Source organism: Papilio machaon, chromosome 16 (genome assembly GCF_912999745.1).
Source record: "Papilio machaon chromosome 16, ilPapMach1.1, whole genome shotgun sequence".
Lineage (NCBI taxonomy): Eukaryota > Metazoa > Arthropoda > Insecta > Lepidoptera > Papilionidae > Papilio > Papilio machaon.
This window is the reverse complement of record NC_060001.1, coordinates 2,522,168-2,540,746: the sequence shown is the minus strand read 5'-3', so window position 1 is coordinate 2,540,746 and position 18,579 is coordinate 2,522,168. Positions and strand designations below refer to the sequence as shown.

Sequence of the window (18,579 nt, the reverse complement as noted above, 5' to 3'; positions counted from 1 at the left end):
GTATTTGAACACATGCTTAAAAATAAATATTGCAATAAATACTTTAAAAGTTTTAATATTTGATTAAATGATAATTTAATATTAAAGACAAAGTGAGTTTTGAGACGTATTTTAAAATGGCTTCAAAAGACAATTAGCATAAATGTTTCTTTTATACTGTTGAAGACTATGAAATAAACAAACATTTCTGTATTGAAACTATTGTAAAACTTGATTATGGACAATGACATAGAAAGTTGAAAAGTGAATCACAGACAGTTCAAAATATATTCTACATATTTTTATCATTGTAATAATGAAGCACAAAAGTTAATTTAGAATTGCCAGCTGTAATTTTAATTAAATAATCCGCATATCCTTAAGGGTAACACTGCTTGTTTAACCTCTATTCATTTAAAAATCTTCCAATCATTTATTGATTATATTTGTATATAACATTTAAGAATTATAGCAAGTTCCTACATTTAATTTGAAAGTATCCTATCCCACAATTTTCAAATTATTTATTTATACAAATAATGGAACTGTATATATTGATGTATATGAGTTATATAAAATTTTTTACAAGGAGAAATTTTGATTAAATGAATGTGTAAGAGAATAATGAAATATGTATATAGTTTCATGTTTCAAATGTAAATAGAACACAGAAAAGTCACAGATATGGAAGTAGATGGACATTAGGGATTTTCATTTGGCACCTCTTAATCTTCAACAGCAACTAATATAAATAAATATACTGTGGCATGTTCATACGCCATATATCATTATAAATTATTAAGACATATAGCAGTACTATGTAAAATGAATGTTGATAATTACTGCCAATCCCTGATCGGTAAATAAGAAAATTTACCATTAAAAAAAATCCAGACTCATAAGACAGATTTACAACATAATTAACATAACTGTATGTAACATATTCTGTAGATTATATTCAAAGAATTCTTCATGTACTATCAATAATTATGTTAGATATTTTCAACAAATTTGTAGCACTTAAAGATGGATTGATGAAGCCAAAAGTAAAATAGTTACTATACCGACATGATAAAAAAATTTAAGCATATTTTGAAGCTAATAAGGCCATTGAGATGATATTAAAGGATGGGTATAAATAAAAGGTCTTACAATGTTTATTACCATGGGTTTCCACTGTTAGAAAGCCTGTACATAATAAATTGCTATCTTGTATTTTTTCATAGGAAATGATAGAGATGTCCATGTGTATTGCAGTAGAAACTCCGCGCGGTATTTGAATATTCTTTTATGTTTTATTAAACTCAATTACTTGTTTCTGAATGTACAGTGAACTTAATTGTGCGTCTATAATTTAGTTAGGTGATTGTTACGATGTGATGTTTTTAATTTGTTATTAATGATTTAATATGTAAATTGGTGGAGATAAAACCATGCGAAGATTTATTTATATTCAATAAAATGTTTTGCTTTAGTTAATGTCTTATTTATTATCCTATTATGATAAATAAAAACGATACACAGACATACTAACATATTTACAGATTTCGAACAAATAAAAACTTGTTATCTTTAGCTCTACCACCAAAAAAGGTTACAGTACAGCACCGTATTCTTTACATATCCTACAGAAATTAAGTCATGCGTAAACATTTCAAACGCCAAGAGTATGAGGCAATTAAAGTACAGAAACTTGCTTGGATGATACTTATTAACCCGTAAGCAGAGTTTAAGTTTTTTCATTTGACGCGATTCTAACAAACTTCTGTCTCTCTTCAATCTAAATATCTGATCAGATCTTATTAACGTTTAATTTTAACTGCGTCCAGCCAATTAGGAAAAAATTTCATTACAACAATTCATTACAACATACAATTAGGAAGAAATTTTTGTAATTTAATAACACTCATTTAATTGCTTCAATTGACTCCTTCAACGACGGTGCTACCTTGACTACTATTTATTAAAGTCATGGCGACTTTAGGCTACTCGTAACTGCATATTTTCACAAATAATCACGCGACTGGTCACGGCTGTCTCTGGGTAGCAGCTGTGGACGCCACAGTGGAAATACGTTAAAATATTCTATCACTCTAAAAAATGGCGATTGCCACTTAGTGGAAATAAGCATTAAGCTTGTTAAAGTGTTTGAGCGCAAATTGAAGAGGTGTGACAAGTTCACGAAATATTAGACTCTAGGTCACTAATTTGACTTCCTCGTTACTCGGCCAATATGATGTCCGTGACGATTCAGCTTAATTTTAGTAAGTAAAATCAACAACAAAGTATGCATACATAGCGTAATAAAAAAATAGTTAGGTACTCTTTTGTTTATAAACCTGATTAATTAATTCTGTCATAAAAAGTTTGTGTCAGAAAGGAAATATATTTCCAGAGTACAATAATATATATACAGAAATCAGTAATTGATAAAATCAATAAAAAGAGAAAAAGCTGAGTATATAAGTTAAGTTTATCAATCCCTTCATTTGGAGAAAAGAAAGGTATTATTATTTGTAACAAAGTTGATCCTTTTACCTTTTTAGTAAGGAACTGATTTTATTTACATATCTATCTTCTTAAAACATCAAGTGCAGGAAGACTAAATGGAGGACAGATATGATGAGTATTTAACGGCCATGAAGCGGGTCCAACGCGAATCTATATACAGGAATACAGCGTCCGTCTATATGTCGCCACGGGAGCGCCGACGAAAGAGCGATGGAAGGAAACAATCAACGTATACGCATGTTTTTATTAATTCATACTAGAGATCAATGGCTGTTGATACCACGGCCGTTAATGTAAAATAAACACTGAGAAGGCACGTGCTGTTTTTTTTTATAGGAAAATTGGCCAAACTTGTGGCGGTTCGCGTAAGTTTAGTCCATGAACACCCGCAACAGAAGTACCCAAATTTTTTTTGTCTGTAAGGGAGGGGTACGGCCTTGTGGACTGTGTGTTTATAATAATTATGTCATGTTGAAATATTGCAGCAACGTTCATTCTTAGAAGGTCTTTGGATTACCCTATAAGTTGTAAAATGTACATAGTTTTACACAACCATTTATTCTTATATAGAAATATAGCAACGGAAAGCTCAAACGGCGTGGAGCAAGCTAAACGCATCAGCACCATGGCATCTTTCGTGCCCGACGAGATCGTGTATAAGCATTCTGACCTCTCTGTGAGGACATATGAGACAGCTCTTATGTTTATTGATGTTTCCGGTAATTACATTCATTATTTATTAAACTCAGTAATAAAAGAAGAAATTAGGTAGGTATTCTAAACTAAAAACATCTGGTAGTTGACGAAAATATGATATTCCAGTTCTGTACTTAGTGTAATGAGTCGAAAACATTTTCACAGTTAATATTTTATAACTTAACGTATCCAAAACATACCCAAAGTCACATAAAATTTAATTTGATATTGTTTTAAGGCTTTACAGATTTATGCGAAGCTTACACAAGAACTGGTCGTGGTGGACCGTCGAGATTGACGCAGGTTCTTAATTCCTACATCGGTGCTATGGTGCAAGAAATCCTGACGCACAACGGCGACATATTGAAGTTTTCCGGTGACGCTTTCCTATCTATGTGGAAGAAAACACCGAGTGGAAACATGCAAGATGTTGTTCATAGTGCGATTGATTGCGGACTTCTAATACAAAAGAATTACGGCAGATACGTGACTGACGTTGGTGTAGCACTTAAGGGTTAGAAGTTAATTCTTCTTTAGTCACGTTATAGAAAAAAAGATGTCAATAAAAGTAAAGGGGTAGCGACATGAAATGATCGAATCAGAGACAGAGGTGTTCCAAGATAAACACAGCTGAGATTACTAATTACATTTATCCTAAGAGAGATCACATTTCTGGATTTACCGAAGTCCTTTACAAAGCTTTTTTATCATTTGAATACGCGTTTATAACACGTCTTAAGATGACCATTTTTACATATTTGTACTACGACTATTTTTCTGCTGATTACGAACTGTATTATTTTTTTATTCTCAGTGAAAGTCGCAATATCAGCTGGTGTCTCTCACTTCTCTATCATTGGAGGTGGGGAGCTATCTCTCGCGCACTATGTGATTGTAGGCCAGCCCGTGTGGGACGTGAAGACGGCGGAATATATGAGCTCAGCGGGTGATGTGCTAACGACTGCTAGTGCCTGGATATACGTTAATGAGGCTGAATACTGCACGCAGCCGTGTGGGGACGGCAGGCATACGAAAGTACGTAACTTACAACGAGCCTTATAGTCACTATAATGCACCAGAGAAGAACATGAATCTAGGGACTTTTAAACCGTTCAGGCTACAGTTACTCTCTTGTCAGTTGATAAATAAAGGCAAGAGAGAAATGTACATGGCGAAAATAGATGTATCGTCGCGTTGTCTGTCTGCCAGTTACTAAAACTGACATGAATTAATAATTAGTAAATTTCTGTACCAACTAATACAAGTTCGAGTAACGATATCGATTAGGTACAAAACATTGAATGATGATATATTGCAGGTACTTGGTATTGGTGCGACTTGGAAGAGAGTTGAGAAATTACATTCATTAATTGGACTTAGTAATGGTAAATTGTATTGATATGTTTTAAATATGCTTTGTATTTCGTTAATTTATATATTAATAATTTTATTGATGTGTACTTGAAGAGGACACTTTCGAATGTACCGAGCACAAATATCGATCTGACGGTACTGCCGGTGTAAACTTGAGAGAGTTTTCACGTAAGTTTAACAATTTTCATATATGAAGTATATGTACGCTAAATAATGAACTTTTCGATTTTATCATTTCAGAGGCGAATTGTAAGATAATTGTTCAACTACTTTTAATTTATTTTACATTAGTAGGGTAATATTAAAGAACGCGGGTATATGTATTTTCATATGCCATTTAAGCTACATACCCCTTGTAGCTTAAACAGTATGATCGCTAAGAGACTGCTTAACTGCTAACGTAGCAGTTAATTTCATTTCTGTTGAAGTAGTTGTCGGATATCTTGGCTGCTTAACTTCGCGCGAGTCGCTACGCAGAACACAAGTTAAAGCGTAGCACGCCGGTAAACTTTTGCCGCCAGAATATTTAAAAAGACCTAAAAAGTGTATTGTATCAGTACGTCCAGCGGTGGTGGCCGCTATCCGAGGCTCTTGGGGCACGGCGCTACGTCGCTTCATGCTGCGCCCCATCCTCCGCGCTGTCGACAATGATGAACCCATGAACTTCCTGGCTGAAGTGCGTCACGTACTTATCGTCTTCATTAATATCATCACTAAAACGGTTACCGCTGATATACTGATTAGTGTTGTGGATGCCGCTTATAGAAAGGTTTGCGGGTTAGTAGTTTTCTTAATCTTTGTGTATGTGGAAATAAGTACAGTCAAAACCGTTTATAGCGACATCGTTTAGAACAACATACCGGTTAAATTGACCAAAATCAAAGGTCCTGGCTGAATGTTATTACATATTATCTTTCCTATTAATACCTGTCACCGGTTGTTACAACTATCGGTTTTTACGACTCAGTATGAGTAGTCCCTTCGATGTCGTTATAACAGATTTTGACTGTACTTAGTTTCACGGTGATATACTGTGTGTGTTTTAAACTTGACTTTCTTTCAGGATAGTAGCTTTTGTTTGCACAGTCGCCATAAACTGATGACGGATGTTTGTTTTATATGTTCTGCCAATGATCATGATTATTTTAAGGTTACAACGATAAGAAGACAACTCCATCTAGTTTTAATGAATTATTATAGTGTAACAGCAGAGGCCGGTGGATTAGTCAACAAAGTGTCTATGTTCGACAAGGACATGATGTTTCTCGTCGTCTTCGGTCTGCGCGGCCTTAAGCACGAGGACGAGGCACGCAAAGCGCTCGAGTGCGCGCTCACTCTGAAAGAAAATCTCAAGAACTCTAACATTATTAGCGTCAGTATTGGTGTTACATCTGGTTAGTTATTTTATTTTATTATATTTAATGCTTTTTTACTTCATTCGTCTTATTTAATACCCGACTGACTGTACCCCTATGAGATATCGGAGGAAAAGACTGAACGGCACTTCACTAGATCATCATCAGCTCACTATATGTCCCCACCGAGAGGCTCGGAGCCTACCCCAAGTTAGGGGTGACTAGGCCATAGTCAACCACGCTGGCCAAGTGCGGGTTGACTTCACACATATCATTGAATTTCTTCTCAAATATGTGCAGGTTGCATCACGATGTTTTCCTTCACCGTAAGAACGTCGGACAAATGTACATATGTAAATCGAAAATCGAAAAACACATTGGTACATGGCGGGATTCGAACCCAGGACCTGCAGATTGCAAGTTTAGCGCTTAACCCCTGAGCCACCGACGCTCTAGATCTACTTCACTAGATCTATCTGTTCAATTTTTTGGACCAGGTTATAATGAAACATACATTACGACAAATATTATCTAACCAGTCGGGTAAAACGGGACAAAAATACAATTAGCAATGTATAACAATAACAGTGTGCCGTGTTTATCAACAGGTTCAACTTACTGTGGAGTTTTGGGTCACGTTTTACGACGCGAATACACAGTCATTGGATCAGCTGTTAATAAGGTATACTTTGTCGTATTGTTTTTACATGCCTTCATTTCGGTAGGGATTCCACTTACCTTAAACCTTGCAATGAATTTAAAATTTGGGATCGATGCCTTGATCTAATAAAATACAACTACGAGATCTGTCAATGATTAAAATTTAATTGTAACTAGCTTTTACCCGCGACTCCGTCCGCGCGGAATAAAAAATAGAAAACGGGGTAAAAATTATCCCATAGGATTTTTTATTTTCCTGGTTCTAAGCTACCTGCCCACCAATTTTCAGTCAAATCGATTCAGCCGTTCTTGAGTTATAAATAGTGTAACTAACACGACTTTCTTTTATATATATAGATATTCATGAAACGTTTATTTTCCCAGGCTGCTAGATTAATGACGACTTATTTGGACAAAGTGACATGTGATAAAGAAACGTTTTTAAAGAGCAAACTGGACCATGATCATTTCAAGTTGATGGAAGAGAAACCATTGAAGGGCTTTGCCAAACCAGGACCGATTTACGAATATGATAGACAACGGCAAGTAATAAGCAAATCATATACATAATATATAGCTAGATATTTCTTAAGTACAGCTGTTAAAGTTGTTTAACGTTAAGACAATGGCAATCGCACTTGTTTAATATTTTATCAATTCAGTGGCTACTTCCTTTAATTGTCTAAAGAACATTGATATGAACATTAACAAACTTAAAATAAAACCGTTTTACAATGTGTTTGTTCGTCTAAAAAGATTTGATTAATCTTTGTTTTATTCTACTAGAATCAGTGGAATAAAGAAACATGTCAAAAGCACCTAAAATAAATTATCTACCAGTCTGGGATACAGATTATGTATTTAATTATCATTCATCATCCAGTGCCTTCGTTAATCTTTTTTTTATTTACCTGACAGGTAGGACTAATTTTTTTTAACTTATTTATTTTTATGTATTTTGCTTCTTGAGCAGTCGATCGGACCATCTGGGCTGCTGGAGGCATCCACTGTTAGGCCGTAACGAAGAGCTTCGTCTATACAAAATGACTCTACACAATGCTTTGGAACAGCAAAATTACAAGTTCACCAGATTTCGGGATCATAAATTTGGAATAGCATTCATAGTAAGATTTATATCAGATGTGAAAAAAGAAAATAGTATGTGACTAGGAGAAAGTTCGACTTTGAAAGATTTTTAAAAACTATATGTTTTTAATTCGCAGGGCCCAGAACAAGTAGGAAAAACAAGGCTTCTAGATGAATGCCTCTACATAACTCCTAAGTTCGTACTTGTTAATAGAATTTATTTAAAGGACTATGAAAAGGTATACTAACCTAAGTATCCTTTTTCTTTTATGTTTAAGAACAAATTTTAGAATAGAAGTCATTCCATTTTGTTTTTTTTTTTCATTTTATTCAACTTCGATGATGTACACAACATCATCGAAGTTGCTTTTTTATTGCGGGAATATTAAAAATAGTTTAATATATAACTTGTATTTTCTAGACGCCATTTGGCTTAATGCGTAAAATTGTTGCTACGATTTTTTCAAGCCATATAAGACCCGCAAGGGAAAGCCGAGAGAATAGGATAAGACTAAGGTAAGTAATTATTTTCAAAAACGCGAGAACTAAACATGTTTCACAGTTAAATTTTTTGACATAAGCAATGTAAAGGCACAAAATATTTCTCCATTTTCATGGATTGTTTAATACATTTTAGTGTTGATGTGACTTCCTTACGTGCAGTAGAAATTTTTGCTGTGAACACAGTATTCGATTGCCGTTTTCCCTTGCCGGAGAAGTTTTCTTATTCCGGCGACTTTCTTGGTGTATTCGATATAAAAAAGATTATCAAAGAAATATTCATAAAGGTGAGATTATAAAAGATAACAAAAAATAGGAATAAACAATAGTAACAATAAGCAACTAAAATGGAAGCGTTGGAGTATTTTTTACATATTTTTTTATATTAGTAATAAAATATTAATTTCTTATATCTCCAAAAGCAGAAACTTTTGCAAGCAACAAACATTTGTGAGATACAGTGTGAGATCTCGTTCCAGAACATTCCAAGTCTCCGTTTGGTTGCCGTGATAGACGCGCAATACGCTGACGACGAGTCTTGGCGCGTTATACTCCTACTTCTCGATATTAAGAAAGTCTTTGTTCTTTTCACTATAAGAAATACTGCTTTTACATCAGGTTTGACCTATTAATCAAGTAATGAATGTTGACTTCTAATGTAAATTCTATAATGTTCATAATTTTCTTTGTACCATACATTCCAACATATGTATGGTTGTATGTAACAACCATACATATGTTGAAGTGCCATATAAACAAAGACAGTGTCCTTCATGCAAAGTTCACGTCTTCAATTTTTAAATGGAAACGCAGTATTTTGCATATTTGACTATAATAACTATGACTGCATCGTTCTTGTGCTCAGCTGTGGCAAACGCCTGTTTGGAGAACGATATGATAGTCAAGTTGGAGGTCTCTGGAATCGATCGTTGGTACCACGCGGCGTTGGTCTGCCAAATGTTAGATGTCCAAGCCATACCCGCGGACTTGGAAAAGTAAATATTTTAAATACTATAGCATATAGCGATGTATGATAGAATGTAGACGAGGTAAAAAAGTTAACTGTTCTTATTTGATTTTTTTCGGTTCCTCGGTTCTTAAATTTACATTGTAGGTAATCGGTGTAAAAATGCGATAGCTGAATAGTTGATAAATTATTTTGTAAAGGACATTGTTGGTTATAAATGATTGGTTTTAAAACAGGATGATAGAAAGTGCCAGCAATGGTATGCCGGGATGGATTCAGAATTTTGTCATATCGCTGGTCCAAAGTGGAGATCTTACAATAGCCACGGTGACTCGAACAGAGGCGAGCGAGTGCGGGGCGGTCATGCCTTCGATATCCTTGCTACAGCGACCAGACCATGACCTCTCCCTCTATGATGAATCGCTTGGAGCGCAGGTCTGTATATATTGCGTATCTATTTTGAATTTGGAATGGTAACTTTTTTATTTTTATTTCCGATCAGGCCAGTATTTACAGTTTGAATTTGAGTTTTGGGAATAAACAAGAGGCGATGCAGGAAACTGATGTAATACAAATGGCGGTTCTCGCTGATTCTTATACCTTTGAAGATATAAAAGGCGATGTTAAAATGGACGGTAATTAATTACTGATTTTTATGAAAAGTAGATGTTTTATTATAAAAACCACTCACACATAGATTTATCCTGATTAAAGTTGCGAAACTCCACTAGTTAAGATAAGCAGGTACCTAATCGAGATTTGTGTCGTTTAATATGTGAAAGCTTACATTCATCAGTGAACTGCTGAAAAGGGACCTGTTATGAAATCGAGGGAGAAACACACAGGGAAAAAGATTTAATAAAATTATAATTATAACTTTTATTTTTTTCTCCCAAGTTTTAATTCTGAAGACTTACGACTCATTAAGTCCTTTCGAGAAAATGGTATTGAAATGTAGCTCGGTGCTGGGCGAGGTGTTCTCCCGACGCGTTCTGCACCATCTGCTGCAGACGGACGAGCAGAGGAAGGTCGCACAGGGTAGGTAGTCATGAAAAACATGCTAAAGTTAGATCACTAGGATTAGGATGATGCCTAGAAATATATTGAATTGTTGAATAATTGATAAGTGGGTTCATATTTCAATTACTAATATATCTGATAGTGTGATACAGATGTAATGTATTTGTTTTATTAAAGCTGTGGCCAAGTTGTTCTCCATCCGTGTACTCGAGTGCGAAGGAGGTGACTTCACACGAGACAGCTCTCTCGTGCTGGTGCATCCAGCGCCAGTGCCCAACGACTGCAAGGCGCCGTACTGTCGATGTTTGGGCATCAGACCTCCACGTAAGTTACTAAGTATAAGGGGTTGATAAATAATAAAGTTATGAGGTAGATGTTGCAAAAGTGGGAGTGTTAGTAAGGGAAGAAAGGGGAACTTAAACCGATCGTATCGGTGATAAAAAGCGTAACATAAGGTAGTGATCGCATTAATGGAATCTCGTAACTATTTTTATTTAAATTACTATAGTTTATAGTTATTCTGTTATCATAAATTTGAGTGGTGATTTTTATCGAAATTTAAAATGTACAGTTTTTTCTTTATATATTTTTTTCTCCAGCCAATTGTAAAGATCTGCCAATGTACGCTTTCTGTGGGTACATGAAATTTAAGCATATAATGTTTCGAACGACGACTTATGAGTTGCTTACTGAAAATCAAAAGGTAAATTACGTCATAGTTGTTTAGTTTTTTTAATACTGGTACTTTTTCTAATTTATCTTTCTTCTTTATTATTGAAGTAAGTTTTTACATATAAGATTATTTACAGCGTAATATGCATACGAGAGCGTTACTTTACTTAGAACGATATACGAGACGGTGCATCTCCTGCGGTGGCGGATGCTTTGTCAAGTTTTTAGGACTTAGATGCAACGATGTAAGCGACTTAATCATCATTAGCATCACCATCATCATCTCTAGTTGATTCGTTGTACAAGTTGTCTTAGAAATGTTTAGTTCGAGAATGATCCTGTGATTATAAAGAAAGATATGTTTAGCACTAACTGAATTAATTAAGCTAGCCAAATAAAGGTCTATATATCTACAGAAAGTACAGACACAAAACTTTAACATTAGACAAGCAATATAGTACAGACATTGAAATAAATTTTTCTTTAAAATTACAAGCATAATATATTCTGGAAGTAGCAGGAGTTACCAACATTGTCCTTTAATGTCCTCTCTTCAGGCACATATATTCTCAGTATTTGTCTTCAGGGATTAATACGCGAAAGTGATGAACTGAAGCGAGTTCGGGAACAAATATCTGGCTTCAGCGCTGAGACTAAAACAGCAGACGAACAGTATTCACATCGCTCTTTTGCTGTGCAGCCGTCTATGGAATTAACGGTTTTAATTATATTATAATTTTTTCGATTGTGTTTTATAATACTCATTGCCATATTGAGGGTTGTTGGATTTTTTTAATAGGAGAAGGAGGCAAACAAGCAGCAGAGGATCTATCACGAATATTTGCGCTATACGTTTTCGTAACGTCATCAATAAAATATATTAAAACTTGTATGAGATCTGTCGTTTTACTTTTCGTTCGATAAGGGCAATGTGCAAATCACAAATTTATCGATGGCGTTACGAATATTTTCTCGCAAATTTTCGTACTAAGCCCTCGGATCGCCGAAAACGTTGATCCGACGCCAATAGATATCCGCAACTCCAGAAGAACCGCAGATGCGTTCCCAACCTTCATGAGAGATTACTAAGTGTGATTCTAAAGTTGATCTTTTTACTTTCTTCGCCACAGGTTTGTTTAATTATTCTTTCTTCCCCTTAGATGAATATTCGAAGGAATACTAATACAACCATATTGACAGAATCTGAAGGTATCAATTTTTTTAAAGACCTCAAGTATATTATTCATATATTGTTATTCTATGAATTAAAAACTATATTATGTGATAAGGTTTGGCAGAAAACGAGAGAAGAATCCGTCGCTTGACAGGAGAGTATGGCGGGAGTAGAGACGGTCGTCCATTCTTTTCTTATGACTTCAACACTTGCGAGTGTTTGCCTATTCTCCTATCCGCATACTGTCAGGCTGTAGACCACTGCTTTGGTGCTGGTAATTATCCTTTATCAGCTGTTTGCTATTATCCGATGACTTTTTAAGATACTAATTTAGTACACAAACAACTTCTTTTAGGAACGTCACTTCTTAACATAGATTTCTGAGTGCCCTGAATAAATTTATTCTTAACAATATTATAAATGCGAATGTTAAGATGGATGGTTAGATGTTTGTTTGAAGGTTACTCCGGAACGGCTCAACGGATCTCGATCAAATTTGGCACAGATGTTTATGATATTAAGTTTACTTTATGCCGCGACAGAGTCACGAGCGACAGCTAGTATTCTATAATACAGTTAATCAGTGATTACAGTTTTTATAAGATCCTCTTGTAAACTTGCAGAGGAATTTGAAAAATTGTTTGAAGCTTACTTGGAATACACGGATTTAAGTGCCATCAATTTGAATATGCCGCAGGCGATTCGACTGCTTTTTGAAGTGGAGACCTTGATAAATGTAATATGATTTTATTAATCATCTGCAACCCTCTTTAGTTATTTCTATTACAAGATTAATTCATTTTGGAAATTGCGTATTCTTATGCACGTCACGCAGATGAGTACGCTTGTTCCAGACGGGTCAAATCCCTTGGAGTGTAGAATATTTTAAAGGTAGTGTAGGTGTGAACATAAATCTAACTAGCGGGCGAGGTAGTCTAAAGAATTTCAAACATAATTTGTTGTTTTATAAAAGTGTTCACATACTCGTATAACTAGCAGTGGCGCTCGCGATTTACTCGCGAAGTCAAGTAAGTTTAACTGGTTTGGACCGGTCGATCGATTTAGATAGACAAGTACTAATATGTACCATAAAAGTATGAAAGTTTTTGATCAATTTACAGTCCGAAAAGTTTTGCACAAAAAACAAATGTGATCTTAAATGGATGAATGACTTCCGACTTGGTCGTATCCTGTCTCACCGCGGTGCGTGCCTCTTGGAGTCAGGCGACCTGGATGAAGCAAAGAAACTGCTCCTGGAAGCATTGAAGCTCTTCTCTGACCCTTTCCCTACGTCCAAGTAAGATGTTTGTTTGGATACTATGAGTTTTCTTTGTGCCCGATGTAACTTTAAATATTGTCGCGTGATAATATTTTGCCCTGGTATGTAAATATTTTATGTCTGAACAATCTACAGGCATGCTACACGTCTACGGAAAATGTGCGTTTCCTTCAACCAATTAATGGCATTCTATATCGCACCTCAGTGCTACGTGGCCAGGGATCGCGGAGTGTCGGGCCAGTTCTACGAGTGTATAGCATGGACGCTTATCAGCTTGAATAAAGTATTTATTGTTAGTACAATTATAAAATATATTTATATTGACATTTAAAGTCTTCTCAAGACTTTAAATGTCAAGTTCATGACAAAGTCAGAAAATTCTTATCAGATATTAATAAAGTTCCAACAGCAAGTATTTCTATTTTTTGTCTAAGCCTAGTGAATAGGCAGAAAGATAGAAAATGCTTGTATATATCTATATTATTAATCTTTGTTTCTCAGGAATGTAAGGAGAAATCCAATGCAATTTTGGCCGCTAAGTGGGCGATGAATTATGCTCTACGCACCGACTCTAATTTTCGACTGTTATGTATGTGTTATGGAAATATGATATCGTTATGTACTCAGGAACGAGATGTACGTAAAAGTTTTTTTATTTCTCGTTATTATTTACATTATAATTGGCAAGACGATTTTTCGTTTTTACACAGTACGTAGTCTTCGAAAACATTTGTTATATGTTGGCTTTTCAATTTACCTTTTTCTGTGACTTTTATTTCAGTTCTCAAAGTGTGAAATGCTAGAGCAGCGATCAATGGAGATATGCAATCGGAAGATTGGAAAAATCGATGTGACGGAAGTGCAGGCCGCGGGATATCTTTATACTAATATATTTCTTTTCCAGTTTGTATTTACTTTTAGTAACTATATATATTAGTAAACGTACAGTGCTAGTTTGAACGTTTTGTACACATTGAAAGGACGACGCGTAACATTAGCCACTAGGATGTAGGTTTGAAATGTGTCTATACGAAAAAAGATTGGTCAGTGGTACACGGTTAATTACTCTTTATTATAAATCATTCGTTTGCAAAACTCACTGCTACCTAATTGGTTATTTATAAGAATAGGCGAAGTTTGCATCGTTGCAAGGCAATTTTTCTGTAATTAGAACACCGCAGATTTCCGCAACTGTACATACTCGTACCTGCATCGAGCTTTGAAATCAAACTGACACTTCAAGGTGGAATACGAATTCAATGTTAACGTCCAAATCAGTTTAACTGTTTGGCTAACAGACGGGCACAATAGAATGGACATACAAAGCCACAAAAAATACACTTATACTGCCGTGAAATAAATTATCCTGCTAAAGAAAGCCTAGTAATGATTTTAGTAAAAGTTTTTCAAAATGTTTCGTTTATTTATGTCAAGGACAATGGTTAGACTTTATTTGAGGTATATTTTCATCGTCATCCTACCTTTATCCCTAAGGAGGAGTGTGTACATACTGTGCCGATCCTACATCTCCAGCAGCGTCATATGTGATACGAGAAATATTTTATAGTGTGGAAAGTGGTAAGAGAGCGGAGAGTATAGAACTGGGCTTGGAGGTAATGCGAATGATGAGCAGCATCACGGATCTCAGAACGCGTCAGCTGCTCGTGCTCTGGATCCTGAAGCTGTTGCTCGCAGAAACCAGGGTACACGACATGATCGCCATCATGCGCGAATTCTTTTATATGACCGACCATTATGATTTAAGTTGTGAGTACATTATGATAAAAATTATGTTAAACAGATTAATAAGCCCGACAAGACACCTATGACACTCTGTGGATTAATACGAATTCTCTGATGCTTCAATGGCTTAATTTCGGCCTTTTAGAAATACGTATAGGTCACGTAATTTTTGCTATTATTTTACGATACTTACATTTATTCTAGCGGAAACTTGGTACTATTACTATGCGATGGTGATTTTGTTGGACACGGGTCATAGTGTGGAGTCATATAAAAGTTGCGAAAGATTCTATTTAAAGAAAGGCGATGCCATACTCCGTTCCAAAACTTCTGAAGCAGCGTGGAATTTCTTCGTATGCATGTGGCTTGTGTTAGTTTATTTAATTTTTGGTACATGAGTATTTCGAGGTTTTTTTAGTACCAAAAACCTGTACGAAATATACTGTTCACTCTGTTTTATCGAAGTGAATAAGAGGGATATAAATATTACTTTTGTATCTGGAATGACGGCAAAGGAAATTTACAGTAATCCTAAACCCTTTGAGTATTTACTAGTAGTAAAATTATATATTCAAAGCCTAAATCCTATCTATTGCGTTTGCCTAAACATTTTTTGTTATAATTGTTTAAAGTACTATACGCGTGGGTATTTGGGAGAAGTCAATTATGTGGGAAGATAAAATAAAGCAACTTGTTACAAAGAAGTATGAAAATCATGAATTCTGCGCTATGATCTTAGTGAGACTGATCGAAGGACTGCTAATAAGTATGGTGCAAGAGGTACTTTTCATATGTATTTAATTATTTTCTATTATATTTATGTTTTTTTTTAAATATAATAATGTCACTAATAGGTAAAAGATTTCATCGTATCTTGAATATTTCAGATAGATAATAGAAATGTAAGAAAAATTCAAATGTACGCGAAACTTGTAAAATCTCTGTTCAGAGATTTAAACAGTGCTTGCAAACAAGCCCGCATGTATCAACCAAGGTGGGTATCTTGTTTCTCAAATTCTATTGTTGATTGAAATTGTAAAATAGAAGCAATTTTTTCTCGTATAAAACTAATACAATGTTTGCTTTCAGATATTATTTGTTATTAGCGTACTATAATTGTATAAGTGATAAAAAGTCGCGAGCTTTTAGAAAGCTTAGCATGGCAACACAGCTCTGTAAGCAACATCAGAATACTGCTCTACTCATTTGGATAGATCACACAAGGAATGTTAGTTTACTAATACTGAAAAAAATAACAGCTGCGTAAAATACATCGGTACCCCACATCAGTTCTTCAAGCTAGATTTTTGATTTCAGCACTGGAATGGAACATTAAAACCAATATTAGTGAACTATTGGACGGAACATATTAATGTTGACCATCAAATGGGTTATCGTGAATTGGATACTACTAAAGGCGAACAAATAATACCATACACTTTGCCATTACCGAAAGACATGCCAAATTATAATAACTTTGCCAATTAAATGTTAAAAATATAAGAAATGAACTGTTATAAGTAGATGATATTATAGTAAAATAAACTTATAAACTTGTTTAATTTTCCTTTTTTGTAACTAACAGCAATGTTTAATTTATACGTAACTGCTATTTAGGTGACTTCATATAAAAAGTAGACATATCGTATGTATAAGTAGAGGTACCATTAAAATGCTGACTAATTTTTTAGTAATCGAAAATATTTTGGATGCTTTGACAAGAGTAAAGAAGTTTAAAAGGTACGCCCAGATACTTTCGTGATCAGTACAAAAAAATTCAACACCTAGATTACATACAGTTACTGACGACTAGCGGACAACACTGAATTTTAATGACAATTAATGTCATAATAGAAATTGGTAGAAATAACCTATAACTTTACCACTGTCTTTTAATTTCGTTAACTTTGTTCATAAATTAAAAGATACATCAAACAAAAAAATAACAGCAAAGTGAATAAAATTCAGTTTAAAATGTCAGCTGTAAAAAGGGTCCAGGTATATTTTTCACACAATTGATACTTTGTTTTTTGGTTAGTTTTTTTTTCTGTAAAGTTAAGAAAATACGTATTCTGTTCACAGCAATGGGCTACATTTGCTCGTACATGGCATATTTTTGATTGTAAATGGCAAGATCCGTATGAGTCAGCAGGCGTAATTAAAAAATATTTGATGGGTTTACACAAACCCATATATCATCCAATGAACGACTGTGGCGATGTTGTTGTGTGCATAAATAGTCGAGAGATTGCGTTAAGAGGCGATGATTGGAGACAACGAGCTTACTTCCACCACACTGGATACCCTGGAGGTGCTTCTTGGACATTAGCATGGGAGTTGCATAGTAAAGATCCTACCATGGTAAGGATTTACAAGTATTATAAGAGTAACATACCGATAAGAATAAGGTAGGGGATTACAACAAATTTGATATGTTTTGTCTGATGAATGTGCATACCAGAAACCTAATTTTACTCCACCGCAACTTTTCATCCTCTTCTTATAATGAAAGGATGGGAAGAGGAACTGAACTTAGCAGAGGAGAAGACGCATATGATGGGGAAATATTTACTTTCTGTGAATTCTCTCCCTCCTCCATCATATAAAGTTAGACAATGCATCTGTAATTGCAGATGTCTATGGGCATTGGTCACTTCACTGTTTTGGTGAATTCAGGTGGCTGCATGCTTGTTTGCCACCTTATAAAATAAAATAAAACCTTTGGACTTTACCAATATGCATACTGTATGCCACAGTCAAATAATCACTTTTAAGTGTTCTAATATTGATTTAGTATTCTTCAAATGTTATAGTCTATAAAAGAAGTTAAAGAGATGTAGCAAAACGAAATGTCTCAAGTTAGTGTCAAAGTCCAGTCCCACTGTCTATTACTTTGTTAATTTATACAAAAACTTAAATAAAGAGCACTTATCAGTGTTTTGATACCTAACAGACTAGTTAAAATAGATTACGAATTTGTTTGCAGATTATCAAAAAGGCAGTATACAGAGCTCTTAAAGGTAACCTACAAAGGCGACACACTATGGAGAGATTACTTATTTATCCCGGGGAAACCATACCAGATGATGTAAAGCAAAATATTACAAATCAAATCCGTCAAATACGTTTTGTACCAACCAGGCTAGATCACATACCGGAAGAAGAAGTCCAGAAATATCCGAAAGTAATGGAATATCCAGAGGATTATGTGCTTAAATAATTACAAGATAAGCTAAGTTATTTGTGCAGATTTTTAAGTAGATTATGACAGTGTGAATGTAGATAGCTGTTGTATTAAATTGTCAAACATGTACTTGTTTATCATTATTAATTGCATATCAATTAACATAATGGTTATGTTGATAATTTGCTACTTTTTACTAAAAACTCTCACTTTGCCTAATAGAAATTATTTTCGCTGGATGATAGCCAGAATTTACATAATTCACAGACATTACAGACATACAGAATTTACAGACTTTACATAATTTCGAGTTTTTCATGTTTTTGGGTGATTTTTAGTGCTAATTTATTTATACCTATAATGAGAATCACATTATGG

At 34.7% G+C, this 18,579-nt stretch overlaps 2 protein-coding genes across 2 annotated transcripts; both read left to right on the top strand.

Annotated features, from left to right (window-relative positions):
* Window positions 1-3,115: 3,115 nt before the first annotated feature.
* On the top strand, window positions 3,116-16,655 carry LOC106713582 (adenylate cyclase type 10-like). Its single transcript, XM_045681624.1, has 33 exons — window positions 3,116-3,209; window positions 3,425-3,700; window positions 4,001-4,221; window positions 4,505-4,571; window positions 4,654-4,728; window positions 5,118-5,337; window positions 5,761-5,954; window positions 6,524-6,597; window positions 6,960-7,117; window positions 7,549-7,699; window positions 7,799-7,900; window positions 8,083-8,177; window positions 8,299-8,407; window positions 8,642-8,780; window positions 9,028-9,157; window positions 9,366-9,564; window positions 9,632-9,767; window positions 10,027-10,167; window positions 10,327-10,473; window positions 10,749-10,852; window positions 10,959-11,066; window positions 11,408-11,539; window positions 13,117-13,292; window positions 13,410-13,566; window positions 13,776-13,910; window positions 14,056-14,177; window positions 14,842-15,041; window positions 15,222-15,387; window positions 15,650-15,797; window positions 15,905-16,011; window positions 16,107-16,245; window positions 16,335-16,496; window positions 16,635-16,655. The coding sequence occupies exons 1-33, from the start codon at window positions 3,116-3,118 to the stop codon at window positions 16,653-16,655; spliced, it is 4,605 nt and encodes a 1,534-aa protein (XP_045537580.1).
* Window positions 16,656-16,860: 205 nt separating this feature from the next.
* On the top strand, window positions 16,861-18,347 carry LOC106713616 (39S ribosomal protein L13, mitochondrial). Its single transcript, XM_014506452.2, has 3 exons — window positions 16,861-17,015; window positions 17,100-17,378; window positions 18,004-18,347. Exons 1-3 carry the CDS (start codon window positions 16,992-16,994, stop codon window positions 18,235-18,237), a joined length of 537 nt encoding a protein of 178 aa, XP_014361938.1. The 5' UTR covers window positions 16,861-16,991; the 3' UTR covers window positions 18,238-18,347.
* Window positions 18,348-18,579: the final 232 nt, after the last annotated feature.